General features: G+C 37.1%; 1 protein-coding gene across 5 annotated transcripts in view; it reads left to right on the top strand.

Annotated features, from left to right (window-relative positions):
- Positions 1-15756, top strand: part of Zfp994 (zinc finger protein 994) — a 28395-nt gene that overhangs the window by 7764 nt on the left and 4875 nt on the right. For all 5 annotated transcript variants that reach the window (NM_001205095.1, XM_030249775.1, XM_030249776.1 and 2 more), the window contains 2 exons: positions 12544-12591; positions 15094-15220. In NM_001205095.1, coding sequence (NP_001192024.1) covers positions 12562-12591; positions 15094-15220 — 157 coding nt within the window. In that variant the 5' untranslated portion in view covers positions 12544-12561. The remainder of the gene's footprint in view (positions 1-12543; positions 12592-15093; positions 15221-15756) is intronic.

Raw genomic sequence — 15756 nt, 5'->3', positions numbered from 1 at the left:
TCATACTCCCCTTCCCACACTGTCCACCTTCTCTCCCAGGTCCCCTTCTGAGCTCTAGTTCTAATACAGAGAGTCACTGTTTTAGTTTCGATTGTTCTTTCTTTCTTTCTCTTTCTTTCTTTCTTTCTTTCTTTCTTTCTTTCTTTCTTTCTTTCTTTCTTCTTTCTTTCTTTCTTTCTTTCTTTCTTTCTTCTTTCTCTCTCTGTCTCTCTCCCTTCCTTCCTTCCTTCCTTCCTTCCTTCCTTCCTTCCTTCCTTCCTTCCTTCCTTCCTTCCTTCCTTCCTTCCTTCTTCCCTTCCTTCCTTCCTTCCTTCCTTCCTTCCTTCCTTCCTTCCTTCCTTCCTTCCTTCTTCCTTCCTTCCTTTTTTGTTTTTTGTTTTTTGTTTTTTGTTTTTTGTTTTTCGTATTTTTGGAGACAGTGTTTCTCTGTATAGCCCTGGCTGTCCTGGAACTCATTCTTTAGACCAGGCTGGCTTGGATCTCAGAAATCTGTCTGCTTCTGCCTCTCAAGTGCTGGGATTAAAGGCGTGTGCTGCCACTGCCTGGCACTCTTTTAAAAGTTTCGAGTAGCTGAGCATTGCTTTGTCAGTACCTAATCTCTGCAGAGAGACATATCTGTTATGTTGAACTATATGGTTGTATTATCTTTCAGTCAATTTTATTAATTTCTATATAACCGCCGAAATATCTCTTTAAATTCTACTTATATTTTTACATTTTAAAAAAGGTTTATTTATTTTATCTTTATGACCACTCTCTCTGCATGTACACACCTGCACAGGTGCCTGCCAGAAGAGGGCATCAGATCACATTGTGCATGGTTATGATCTACCATGTAGATACAGGAGTGATGTGAGCACACTAGATATGGTGCTGTGAGCAGTGGAGAAAGCTCAGGTGATATAGTGATCTAAACCATGTAAAGAAAGCAAATCAATAGCACCCCTCCATGGTCTATGTGTCATCTCCTGCTTCCAAGACCCTTACAGAGCATTTTAAGTATTTATACCCTATAGCACAGTTGGAGAATCATTTGTAGAATCCTCTTTTGTTTTTCTTTTTTAAAAAATTGGTTATTTTATTTATTTACATTTCAAATGTTGTCCCCCTTCCTGGTTTCCCCTCTGTAAACCCACTATCCCATCTCCCTCCCTCTGTTTTCTTTTTCTTTTTTTCCCACGTTTTTTATTAGATAGTTTCTTCATTTACATTTCAAATGCTATCTCAAAAGTCCCCTATACCCTCCCACTCTCCTATGCCCTGCTCCCCTACCCACTCACTCCCACTTCTTGGCCCTGGTGTTGCCCTGTATGGAGCATAAAATGTTTGCTAGACTAAGGGGCCTCTCTTCCCAATGATGGCCAACTAGGCCATCTTCTGCTACATATGCAGCTAAAGACATGAGCTCTGGGGGTACTGGTTAGTTAATATTGTAGTTCTACCTATAGGGTTGCAGATCCCTTCAGCTCCTTGGGTACTTTCTCTAGCTCCTCCATTGGGGACCCTGTGATTCATCCAATAGCTGACTGTGAACATCCACTTCTCTCTTTGCCAGGCACTGGCATAGCCTCACAAGGGACAGCTATATCAGGGTCCCTTCAGCAAACTCTTGCTAGCATATGCAGTAGTGTCTGCTTTTGTTGGCTGATTATGGGATGGACCCCCGGGTTTGGCAGTCTCTGGATGGTCCATCCTTTCGTCTTAGCTCCAAACTTTGTCTCTGCAATTCCATGGATTTTTTTTTCCCTTATTCTAGGGAGGAATGAAGTATCCACGCATTGGTCTTCTTTTTTTCTTGTGTTTTGGAAGTTATATCTTGGGTATTCTAAGTTTCTGGGCTAATATCCACTTATCAATGAGTGTATATCATTGAGTTCTTTTGTGATTGGGTTATCTCACTCAGGATGATATCCTCCAGATACATCCATTTGCCCAAGAATTTCATAAATTCAATGTTTTTAATAGCTGATTAGTACTCCATTGTTGAACTCCAGAAATTCTGTAATTGTACCACATTTTCTGTTTCCATTCCTCTGTTGAGGGACATCTGGGATCTTTCCAGCTTCTGGCTATTATAAATAGGGCTGGTACGAACATAGTGGAGCATGTGTCCTTATTACCAGTTGGAACATCTTCTGGGTATATATGCCCAGGAGAGGTATGCTGGATCTAGCGGTACGACTATGTCCAGTTTTCTGAGGAACACCCAGACTGATTTCCAGAGTGGTTGTATCAGCTTGCAATCCCACCAGCAATGGAGGAGTGTTCCTCTTTCTCCACATCCTCTCCAGCATCTGCTGTCACCTGAATTTTTGATCCTAGCCATTCTGACTGGTGTGAGGTGGAATCTCAGGGTTGTTTTGATTTGCATTTCCCTGATGATTAAGGATGTTGAATATTTTTTCAAGTGCTTCTCAGCCCTTTGGTATTCCTCAGTTGAGAATTCTTTGTTTAGCTCTGTACCCCATTTTTAATGGGGTTATTTGAATTTCTGGAGTTCAGCTTCTTGAGCTCTTTGTATATATTGGATATTAGTCCTATCAGATTTAGGATTGGTAAAAATCCTTTCCCAATCTGTTGGTGGCCTTTTTGTCTGAATGACAGTATCTTTTGCCCTACAGAAGCTTTGCAATTTTATGAAATCCCATTTGTCGAATCTTGATTTTACATCACAGGCCATTGCTATTTTGTTTAGGAATTTATCCCCTGTGACCATATCTTCGAGGATTTTCCCCACTTTCTCCTCTATAAATTTCAGTTCTCTGATTTTATGTGGATTTTTTTGATCCACTTAGACTTGAGCTTTGTACAAGGAGATAAGAATGGATCAATTCTCATTCTTCTACATGATAACTGCCAGTTATGCCAACACCATTTGTTGAAAATACTGCCTTCCCCCCACCCCCCACAGGATGGTTTTAGCTCCCTTGTCAAAGATCAAGTGACTACAGGTGTGTAGGTTCATTTCTGGGTCTTCAGTTCTATTCCATTGATCTAACTGTCTGTTGCTATACCAATACCATGCAGTTTTTATCACAATTGCTCTGTAGTACAGCTTTAGGTCAGGCATGGTGATTCCACCAGAGGTTCTTTTTTCCTTGAGAAGAGTTTTTGCTGTCCTAGGTTTTTTGTTATTCCAGATGAATTTGCAAATTGCCCTTTCTAACTCAGTGAAGAATTGAGTTGGAATTTTGATGGAAATTGCATTGAATCTGTAGATAGCTTTCAGCAGAATACCCATTTTGACTATATTAATCCTGCCAATCCATGAGCATGGGAGATCTTTCCATCTTCTGAGATTTTCAATTTCTTTCTACAGAGACTGGAAGTTCTTGTCATACAGATCTTTCATTTCCTTAGTTAGAGTCAAGCCAAGATATTTTATATTATTTGTGACTATTGTGAAGGGTGTTGTTTCCCTAATTTCCTTATCATCCTGTTTATCCTTTGTGTAGAGAAGGGCCATTGATCTGTTTGAGATAATTTTATATCCAGCTACTGTGCTGAAGCTGTTTATCAGGTTTAGGAGTTCTCTGGTGGAATTTTTAGGGTCACTTATATATACTATCATATCATCTGCAAATAGTGATATTTTCAGTTTTTCCTTTCCAATTTTTATCCCCTAGATCTCCTTTTGTTGTCAAATTGCTCTGGCTAGGACTTCAAATATTATATTGATTAGGTACGGAGAAAGTGGACAGCCTTATCTAGTCCCTGATTTTAGTGGGATTGCTTCTAGCTTCTCTCCATTTATTTTGATGTTGGCTACTGGTTAGCTGTATATTGCTTTTATTATATTTAGGTATGGGCCTTGAATTCCTGATCTTTCCATGACTTTTATCATGAAGAGGTGTTGTATTTTGTCAAATGCTTTCTCAGCATGTAACAAGATGATCATGTGTTTTTTGTATTTGAATTTGTTTATATAGTGGATTACATTGATGGATTTCCTTATATTAAACCATCCCTGCATCCCTGGGATGAAGCCTACTGGGTCATGATGGATGGTCATTTAGATGTGTTCTTTGATTTGGTTTGTGAGGATTTTATTGAGTATTTTTGCATCGATATTCATAAGGGAAATTGTTCTGAAGTTCTCTTTCTTTGTTGGGTCTTTATGTGGTTTAGGTATGAGAGTAATTGTGGCTTCATAGAATGAATTGGGTAGAGTAGCTTCTGTTTCTATTTATGAAATAGTTTGAGTAGAGTTGGGATAGGTCTTCTTTGAAGGACTGATAGAACTCTGCACTAAACCCATCTGGTCCTGGGCTTTTTTTGGTTGGGAGACTATTAATAACTGCTTCTGTTGATTCAGGGGAGATGGGACTGTTAAAATCGTTAATCTGATCCTGATTTAATTTTGGTACCTACTTCCTGTCTAGGAAGTAGTCCATTTCATCCAGGTTTTCCACATTTGTTGAGTAGAGCCTTTTTTTTTTCTTTCTGCAAACTGCAAGAGTACTTTTGTTTACAAGAGTGCTCTAGGACCCACGGTCATACACCAAGCAGTGGCGCTGAGTATAGCCTTTTGTAGTAGGACCTGATGATATTTTGGATTTCCTTAGGATCTGTTGTTATGTCTCCCTTTTCATTTCTGATTTTGTTAATTAGGATACTGTCCCTGTGCCCATTAGTTAGTCTGGCTAGGGGTTTATCTATCCTGTTGATTTTCTCAAAGAACCAGCTCCTGGTTTGGTTGATTCTTTGAATAGTTCTTTTTGTTTCCATTTGGTTGATTTCAGCCCTAAGTTTGATTGTTTCCTAATGTCTACTCCTCTTGGGTGAATTTGCTTCCTTTTCTTCTAGAGCTTCTAGGTGTGCAGTCAGACTGTTAGTGTATGTTCTCTCTAGTTTCTTTTTGGAGGCACTCAGGGCTATGAGTTTTCCTCTTAGGACTTCTTTCATTGTGTCCCATAAGTTTGGGTATGTTGTGGCTTCATTTTAGTCCAACTCTGAAAGTCTTTAATTTCTTTCTTTATTTCATCCTTGACCAAGGTATCATTGGGTAGAGTGTTGTTCAGTTTCTAAGTGAATGTTGGCTTTCTATTATTTATGCTGTTATTGAAGATCAGCCTTAGTCCGTGGTGATCTGATAGGATGCATAGGATAATTTCAATATTTTTGTATCTGTTGAGGTCTGTTTTGTGACAAATTACATGGTCAATTTTGGAGGAGGTACCATGAGGTGCTGAGAAGAAGGTATATCCTTTTGTTTTAGGATAAAATGTTCTGTAGATATCTGTTAAATCCATTTGTTTCATAACTTCTGTTAGTGTCCATGTGTCTCTGTTTATTTTCTGTTTCCAGGATCTGTCCATTGGTGAGAGTGGTTTGTTCAAGTCTCCCTCTAGTATTGTATGAGGTGCAGTATGTTCTTTGAGCTTTACTAAACTTTCTTTAATGAATGTGGCTGCCCTTGCATTTGGAGCATAGATATTTAGAATTGAGAGTTCATCTTGATAGATTTTTACCTTTGATGACTATGAAGTGCCCCTCCTCGTCTTTTTTGATAATTTTGGTTGGAAGTCAATTTTATTCGATATTAGAATGGCTACTCCAGCTTGTTTCTTCAGACCATTTGCTTGGGAAATTGTTTTCCAGCCTTTTACTCAGAGATAGTGTCTCTCTTTATCCCTGAGGTGGGTATCCTGTAAGCAGCAAAATGTTGGGTCCTGTTTGTGTAGCCAGTTTATTAGTCTATGTCTTTTTATTGGGGAATTGAGTACATTGATGTTAAGAGATATCAAACAAAAGTAATTGTTTTTTCCTATCATTTTGTTGTTAAAGTTGGGAATCTGTTCTTATGGCTGTCTTCTTTTAGGTTTGCTAAAGGATTACTTTCTTACTTTTTCTAGGGTGTAATTTCCATCTTTGTGTTGGTGTTTTGCCTTTATTATCCTTTGAAGGGCTGGATTCATGGAAAGATATTTTGTGAATTTGGTTTTGTCATGGAATACTTTGGTTTCTCCAGCTATGATAATTGAGAGTTTTGCTGGGTATAGTAGCCTGGGCTGGCATTTGTGTTCTCTTAGTGTCTGTATAACATCTGTCCAGGCTCTTCTGGCTTTCATAGTCTCTGGTGAGAAGTCTGGAATAATTCTAATAGGCCTGCCTTTATATATTACTTGACCTTTTTCCCTTACTGTTTTTAATATTCTGTCTTTATTTAGTGCATTTGTTGTTCTGATTATTATGTGTTGGGAGGATTTTTTTTCTGGTCCAGGCTATTTGGAGTTCTGTAAGCTTCTTGTATGTTCATGGTCATCTTTTTCTTTAGGTATGGGAAGGTTTCTTCTATAATTTTTGTTGAAGTTATTTGCTGGCCCTTTAAGTTGAAAATCTTCATTCTCATCTTTATCTATTATCCGTAGGTTTGGTCTTTTCATTGTGTCCTGGATTTCCTGGATGTTTTGAGTTAGGATGTTTTTGCATTTACATTTTCTTTGATTTTTGTGTCCATGTTCCCTATGGAATCTTCTGCATCTGAGAGTCTCTCTTCCATCTCTTGTATTCTGTTGCTGGTGCTCACATATATGGTTCCTGATTTCTTTCCTAGGGTTTCTACCTCTAGAGTTGTCTCCTTTTGGGTTTTCTTGTTTCTACTTCCATTTTTAGATCTTGGATGGTTTTGTTCAATTCCATTGCCTATTTGGTTGTGCTTTCCTGTAATTTTTTAAGGGATTTTTGTGTTTCTTCTACCTGTTTAGCAGTGTTTGCCTTTAGTTCTTTTAAGGACTTCTACCTGATTAGCAGTGTTCTACTGTAATTCCTTGAGGAATTTTTGTGCTTCCTCTTTAAGGGCTTCTACCTGTTTAGGAGTGTTCTCCTGTATTTCTTTAAGTGAGTTATTAATGCCCTTCTTAATATCTTCTACCACCATCATGAGGTATGATTTTATATCCGCGTCTTGCTTTTCAGGTGTATTGGGGTATCCAGGACTCATTGTGTTGGGCGTACTGGGTTCTGATGATGCCCAGTGTTCTTGGTTTCTGTTAGTAAAATTCTTATGTTTGCTTTTCGCCATCTGGAAATCTCTGTTGTTAATGATCAAGGTGTCTCTGTTTGGAGCTTGATCATCCTGTGATTCTTTTATGCTCTGTCAGCACTCCTGAGAGTCCAGCTCTCTCCTGAGTTCCAGTGGTTAGAGCAGTCTCTGCAGGCAAGCTCTCCACTTTCAGGGCAGGTGTCCAGCCCTCTGGAGCTCTAATCCACCTCCTGAGTTCTGGAGTCAGTACTCTCCCTCTAGGCAGACTCTCCTCTTGCAAGGAATGTGCCCAGGTGTCTGGGTCTCAGCTCTGCCTCCTGGTTGAGGATGAAGGCCCGAAAGGACCCTGACCAATATTCTCTGTTGCTTCTATCGCCCACATGCTCTCAGGTGATCAAGAGGTCCTGTGTGTGCTAGGGGTCCTGCAGCATGTAGAGTCCTCTGGTGACCTAGATGCCCTCAGCCGGGTTCATGCAGAAGATGGCGGGGCTGGCATCTACTGAATGGATTCCAGCCTCTGGTTGGGTGGGGTTCCTTTGTCCCTGTTCCTGTGGGCACAAGACCCTCCACAATTCTTTGGAGCTGTTGTTGCATTCCACTCACCCATGATCCCGAGGTAATCCCAAGGTCCTGCTGTATGGAGATCACTCTGGAGCCCTTATCAGCCACCGCTGGGCTCAGAAGAAAGATGGAGGGCTGTAGAATCCTCTTTGTCTACTGGCACTGTAACATGTTAGAAAACCAGATGGAGAATGGTTTTCTTATATGTTGATCTAACTGATAAGCCAAAGCTGTTCTCACTGTGAAGCAGAACAAAGACTCCTATAAGGTATAGAGAAAGACTGTAGCAAAGGGATCATGGATATTTTGGAGGAATTGTGGTAGAATCAGTGGGGAGCTCAAGTGACAGTGGAAATGGGATGGGAGGAGCACTGCAGAGATGTCTCAGTAGTGAACAGCACTTCCTCATCTCATAGAGCCATGGGTATAGTTCTCAGCATCCCCTTTATGTCCGCAAACAATTTATGCATTCCATTCCGAGAGATCTGATGCCTTCTTTGAACCTCATCAGCCATCATGTACAAACACAGAGCTCATACATACATGGTGCAAAACACTTTTACTTATAAGCTAGAGTAAAAATATTGTAAACATTTTTAAAGCAGTGAGATCAAATGTGACATGTAATTGGTTTTGCCCCATTCTGTTTATATAGAAATGGTTTTGGAATATTCTACTGTGAATCATCTTATGACTAGCCTATTGCACACATTACTGACTTACTATACACATTACTGACTTTCTGTATAATAATTACTACTAACAGAAAGTACACTTTTTTGACTGCATGTGTATGATGATATCCTTATTCCATTTGTATCACTTTTTTGGTGTACATATCAAAAATATCTAAATTTAATTACCTTCATTTAAGCATTATTGCCTCAAGGTTTCTTTCCTGATCTTTTAACTTTGAAGGCTTCAGTAGCTCCTTTATAATCATTTCCTTTTGTGGTCAGTTTCCCTTTTACTGATACAACGATAGCAGAATTTTGATAAGGATTGTTTAGTAAATCTACAGAATGGGAAACTGTGTGTCTTATCTTACCATTGATTTCTCTTGTTGTTTCTTAATGGTTTCAACTGGAATAATTCTGATTTTTAAATCTTGGTTTAATATTTTGAAGGTCTTGAATGGTCTGTGCTTTCTCAAAATTCTACCTATAGTCGGGTTTACCTTGTTCATAAACACATTGCTTTGAATCTTTACAAATCAGAAACCTTCTAGTCAAGTGTTCCTGTGTTTGAAAGAGAACTGCTACCCTTGTGTCATGTTATGTCTGTAATTTGTTTTGATATGCTGTTACTGTTAAGTACCTACCAATCAGTGAGTATTTATCAGTTCAAGAATGTACAGGAAGAAGTTATTTCATACAAAACCGCCTGTGATAGTTGAAACTTATGTGAATTCTTTGCTGTTTCCTTATTGAAGAATCTGTACATTGACTTGCATGGTGAATGCAGGAAGTTTGGTCCCTACTGACTCTATGTTCCTCAGCTTTTTCTGTTTCTTTTCCTGAAAGATAAATTACTAGAGAACCTTGAGTGCAGACATTGACTATCAGAAATGAGATTCTTCATGCACATTAATTGAGAATGTTGTTTATTATTAAAGATGTGTAACAAGGAGATAACAGACAAAAGATTGATTTCATAATAAATCACAAAATATGAGCCAACTATGATGAGTACTGCTCACATACCAGCTGCCACATGTTCTTGACTGTCAGATATCGTTCGTCAGCATCTGTCATTTCATTATGTTTCTTGTAAAAGAAAAATGTAGGTTGATATTGAGCAAATGTGGAGACCAATGCATTAAACAGGAGAAAGAATTTCCCATCTGTGATTGGAAGGTGAATGTTCAGACTTTAATGTGTGTGTGTGGGTGCAGGGGGTGCATAGACAGCATCATGAAACCTGATATCAATAGGGTACCTGTGAGATCCTGTAACTCTGGACCCTCTCCTAATTTGATTAACAGTTTTTGAACAGATAATGCAGAAGGCAACTGCAAAAACGAAGTTAATTCTACTCCTTTTATCTATTTTTTAAATTTTAACTAAGTTTATGTATTTAAATAAATGTATATGTCTAACCATGGTTGGGCCGTTGCTTACTTGATCCTTTTAACTCGTAAATGGTATCACATCTGAAGGATAAACTCCTTCACTTTTTCAAAACAAACTCAAAGGAAAAAAAAAACCCACATGATCATCTCATTAGATGCTGAAAAAGCATTTAACAAAATGCAACACCCCATTCATGTTAAAAGTCTTGGAAAGCTCAGTAATTCAAGGCCCATTCCTAAAAATAATAAAAGCAATATACAACAAAGCAATAGCCAACATCAGACTAAATGGAGAGAAACTTGAAGCTGCCAAACTTTTTAATGTGTCTCTGTCACATCACTTCTGTGTGATTGTCTTTCCTGAGCTGGCACTCACCCTGGCACTGTAAGAAATTGTCCTTGGTGCTCCATGAATTCTATCTCACTGTTCTTTGATTTAAATCTCTACAGCAGGTAATTAGGAATAATTAAGAGCAGGTGACATGGCTCAACTGTTAAGAGTGCTTGTTCTTCCAGTTTCCAGGTTCTGTTCCCTGTGTTTGCCTGGAAACTTTATATCTATTCAGAATTCAGACTCCATCTCTCTTCTGCCGCCTGGAGGCTGTGTGCATGAACTGCACAGAGCAACGAGGAGGCAAAAATACTCAACTTAAAATAATAAACCTTATTTAAGAAAAGAAACAGCAAGCAATCTGGAGGTATTGAACACTGTCAAGATAACAGTAAAGGAAGGAATATAGAGTTGTCACTCCTCTTGTGGGACTAAATATGAAGCCTGGATATGGAACAGGATTGCTGACAGAGCGCCTCGTGTCAGCATTGGAAGAGTTAAGAGTGCTCTCTGTGTGTGATAAATAAAGCTGTTTTTGTACATGGACTCCAGAGTGGCAAATATCTCATGTCGATTGTAATATGGCAAAGCTTTATCATATGGATGATGTAGATAGGTACATAGCAGTAAGTTCTATTAGGATCCATCCTAATTTCAGGGTAATTTATCCAACCAGAAAGTCTTCTCTTACTTAAAAGTTGTCTTGGGACTATTATGCTGGTGAGCCTACTTTGCTGGACATGTTTGTTTTGCTGCACTAGCATTCAGTATCTGAGGACAGCACCTGATGACTTGTTTGCCCAGTAGCTTACAAGGCCCTGTTAGCATTTTGAATTCTACACCAGGGTATCCATGACATTTTTAGACAATGAGTGTCTGCTGATTTCTCAGCATATTCTCCAGAAATATATAAAACCAAGCGATATTTTGTTGTAATTTTATATAGCTTATTAAGAGTATTATCAGATTGGAGCTTTCTTGTGAACTGTTTATACTTTTTGAATCGAATAATCATGTTTCACAAATTATGTAATTTGGGGAAAAATGCATCCTTGTTTTCTTTTTTGGTTCATGGAAAATATTCTAAGTGTTACTTGCTCTTTGTAAACACTGATACACTGTTATGAGTTAGTGTGAAGCCATTGCATGTTCCTTCCTTTCTTCTGAATACAGTGGAATGATGGAGGCTGTGTTCAAATTATGTAATGATGAGTTAGAATGTTGACTATATCTTGATTATGCTGAGGTATATTCCTTCTAGTCTCATATTCTTCAGTGCTTTCATAGTGAACCCGTGTGACATTTTGCCCCAGACGTTTTATGGATATGTTCACAGGGTGGTGTGTCTTCCCTCACTGGTTTACATATTTTTTACTTTGAATTGTTTGTTTTGTGGATCTTGAAACAGTCTTGCACTATAGGTATGAAATTAACTCGTTCCCTTTCTGTATCCATTATAGAGCATCTGTTTGTTAATGTAAATCCTTGCAACTACTCTATAATTTTTTTCTGCAATTTTTTGCTCATCTTTTTTTTTAAAGTAAAGGTAAAGTCAGCTTTGTGTGATGACTGTTTAACACCCCTTTCCTTTCAGTATTCTGCATATTCTGGAATATCTTCTGTTTAAGATTATTACAGGGTTTCTAAAACAATTGGAGATTTCATTTCTGAGTCAGTGCAGTCCTCAGACATTGTTAGTGGAGATACTGTGTCAGTACTTGCTCATTGGCTGACCTAGTTTTATGACATAAAAGGTTGATAGTCACTTTTTTTTCTAGAAAAATCATCCTTTTCCCCTTTGATTCTCATTAATTTTGTATGACTTTCCACAGCATGCCATCCATCTACTATTTCCCATTGTCACACTAAACTACTTGGGCAGTGGCATAGAAAGAGACCATCCTAGTGACTGTTTAATGTCTGGAGAAGTATTTGATATGAGAGAAACATTGGGTCAATATAATACATAAAAAGAGTAACATATATGCTAGTATCATGACAACTTAGTGTAGTAATACTGTTTAAACATTCAGAATGAGTTCTCATTTTTTGACATATATAATTTGTATGCCTTTGTGTGAATGTATATATGTATAAGTATATATAAGAGGAGACCATGTCACACATTTTTACTTTCATGTGGAATTACAAGGGTTGTCATCATAGGGGATATCCATAGCAGCCAGGAACTGAGGGGTATCACTTGAAATATATTTATAATTGTGAACCTCAGAACTGCCTGGAACAATACCAAAACACAGATATATGCATATTCAGGAAGATGTTTCCTACAGTGGTAGGATTTTGAAGGATCTGACATAATGTGTGAATCATCCCAAGAGCATACCCTGAAATGATTCACTTTTTCTTTTTTGATTCATAAAATAGTATTTTATGAATAGAAAATATTTTATGGTTAGAAAAAGGCCTCAGATTGTAGTCATTTTCCTTGCCACATTAAATATATAATCCATGTTCTCCTTTCTGTAGGAATGTTGACAAGTTTTCTGGTATCATTTTCATTTTTAGTTTTTTTAATAGGGTTTAGCATTGTTCATAATGGAGGTGTATTTATTTTCGCTTTTAATTTTTCAGGTGAGAGTAACAAGAAGAATGAATGCTTCTCTCCTAAATGCTCCTCAGGTCAGTGTCCTGTCTACATTTCTTAGAAATTCCTCTTTTTATTTAAACCATATGAAACTTTAGTTCTCTACCTCTGGTAATGTTACCAATAGTGTTAGGTTTCTTTAATTTATCTTTGTTCTTCACCAATGGTCAAAATTAAGCCTTTAGATCTTTCACTTCAAATGGGAAAAGCACAGCCTTGTGCTGTTCTATTTTCACTGGATTTTATACTATGAGAACATAAATTTCCAAGGAGTGAAGACCTGCAGTTCTGGTAGAGAAAATATTGTAGATGATGCTCAAATAATATTTTGATGACTTATTTCTACATTGTTGCCCTTTTATATTCCTGGGGAAGGAAAGTCTCAGGTCCACATAAGTTGCATTTCAGGAATAGTAAGGTTTCTAGAAACATCTTTCTGAATGTAGTTCTTCACATGGTCACTGACATCATGGAGAAATATATGGATGAGTAGAGTTTATGGGGAAGTAGAATTAGAATATATTCACTGTCTTAAATCCTAATAGTAAATATTTCAACACCAGAAAGGCAAAGATGATGGAAGGAATATGTAACTTTCTCTGACCGTAACATTGATGTGTTTGTGAGGACATACAGATTTTAGTATTTTGGCATCTCTTTTTGGCATTTTGTGTTACACAGTGATCATGGGTGTGTTGACAAATGAAGTCTGTTTGTCTCTAAGAGGCTGCACAGTGCTCAGTGTGGTCAGTTCTCAATATACAGATGATTATTTTCTTTTACTCCTTTGTTTCATTTTTTAGAAGTAGTGTAAGCACTACTGTGTGTACCTTTTTATTGCAGCACATGGAATATATTACTAAATTTTTTCTGAGGAGTATTGCCTTGTTACTTCATATAAGCCATGCAATTTTAATCATTAATGAATGTTCCTCTTAATTTGTTCTCTTTTTTCTTTAATGGGAAGAATGCTCCATCCACCATATTGATATGTTTTCCCTCTCTTCCAAGCTATGTATTGCATAGGGAAAAACTCTGAGGACTTGTGACACTGCTTCTTTACAATAATGTTTTATTTAACTGTTTAAGTATATAAGCTGTCATCTGTATGTTTTTATGTTTAGTGAGTGACATGCCTGTGAATCCCTGAATTCAGAATCAGTCTCTTGAGACTGAAGACAGCCATGGTAGTTAGCAGCAATGTGTGTAGAAAGGAAGGAAAAGAAAGTTAAAACTAGTTGATGTTAAGTTTTCAGTTAAGTCACTCTTACTACCAATAATGTATTTAAAAGATTTAGTATAATTTTCTCAATTTCAAAACACAATTTGATCAAAGAAAATTATTCTACTTCATCTGAGAGCATCGTCACATATACCATTTATTTATACATACATGTCTAATTATTTTGTAGTAAAAGACCATATGGAATTTATGAAATTGTAATTATCTGTATTGCATAGGTCAACTTTGAGAAAATTTTAAATAATTTTAATGCTGACTAAATCTGTTTTTCCTTATATCTTTTATTGTTGTGAATATAGTCTCATAAAATAGCTTTACAAAGTACTTGATTCTGTCTGTCCTTTGGAATGTTGAATGTGTTCACTGATATTACATTCTTCTGTTTAAGGAAAAAACTGTGGTTCTTAATTTATCTAACAATTCTGCATTCACATTCTACCTCTTTGTTCCAGAAAGAGTACAACATTGCACCTAGGATGCATTGTACCTAAGCATTTTAGAATAGAGTCAGGTGAGACCCAACTGAAACAAGATTGATACAGTGTTCATAGTTGAGCAAGGCTGACAGCTGTAGAATTTAGAAGCACAGTTTTACTCCTTGTAACTTGACCATCTGTGATGTGACACTGGGATTCTGTTTGATAGAAACCCATACTTCATAATGGTACATTCTTCTATGTAGACCTCACACGTGTATGTTATATTATCTAAAAGCTTGCTGTTTATGACTCTATTATGTAATCCTGTTCCAGAGAAAAGTAGAGTACAATAAAGACTATGACTCTTTTAAGTAACATCCTTTATAAAAATTAAATTTCAGTTTTCTTTTATGTATGTTGGTACATTTGCCTGATGTATGCATATGTTGCTATATTTTACTACATCCTGTTGAGTTCAGAAGACAGTATTAGTTTTTGAAGGATTAGAAATAAAAGTTTGCTGTATAGTTCATGTGTCTGCTTGGAAGCAATTTACAATTATAGAAACAAACAAATTTCCAAATGAAGTGATAGTGGCTGTTGCTAAGTTCTTAGAAAACACCAGAAAATTCATGAAGGAGAAAGACCTTAGGAATGGCCTCAGTATAGTATGTCATCCTATGCATTGTCTCATAAAGCAACAATGCTTAACTTCTGATACATTTATATAGCACTTCTAGAAGATGTTGTTTGTCCTTAAATATTTCCCATGACTCATTTTTATCACATTGTGCCTCTTATTCTTTTGGCCATTTTTATCCAGGAAAACACTTTTGTCCAGGAGCATATGATGAACAGGTAATTTTCTATTACAGGGTCAGTTAACGTTCAAGGATGTGGCTGTGGACTTCTCACAGGAGGAATGGCAATGTCTTGACTGTGCTCAGCAGGCATTGTACATGGATGTGATGTTGGAGAATTACAATAATCTGTTTTTTGTGGGTAAGAACACTCTTCTTGTAGAATTCCTGACTCATTCTTTGAATTTACCTCCTATTTGCTTATATACACACTCTGACATATCTAAAGAGTCCCAGAATAAAGGAAATTCTGATTACCAACATAAGTTCTTCACTGTGTTTCCTTTACAATTCTCTTCATTCTTTGGAAGAGTATCCAGTATTGTATTCTATGTAATCTCTCAAAACATGGTATCTACTTTTAATCAAAACATCAAAGTTCAAAAACCACTGAATAGTCAGAGCAAGAAAATATATTACTACAATTGTTGTAATTTTACTGTTGCATTAAAGTCTTCAATTGTTTATGAATTTTAAAAATCAGGAAGGTTCTAAATAGAGAAAGAGCTATTGCTTGTGTGAATTTTGTTGTTACTTATTATTTAGTTTTTGAACTGTGGTTTCTATGTTTAATCCTGGTACAGCATGGCTTTTATATCATGAGTTCCATGCCAGTGTGGAATACATAATGAATTCCTAGCTGACCCAACCTACACTTTGTTACTCTGTCACAAAACA

This window comes from Mus musculus, chromosome 17 (genome assembly GCF_000001635.26).
Source record: "Mus musculus strain C57BL/6J chromosome 17, GRCm38.p6 C57BL/6J".
Lineage (NCBI taxonomy): Eukaryota > Metazoa > Chordata > Mammalia > Rodentia > Muridae > Mus > Mus musculus.
Note: the sequence above shows the minus strand (reverse complement) of the source record. Positions and strands in the feature narration are given on the sequence as shown.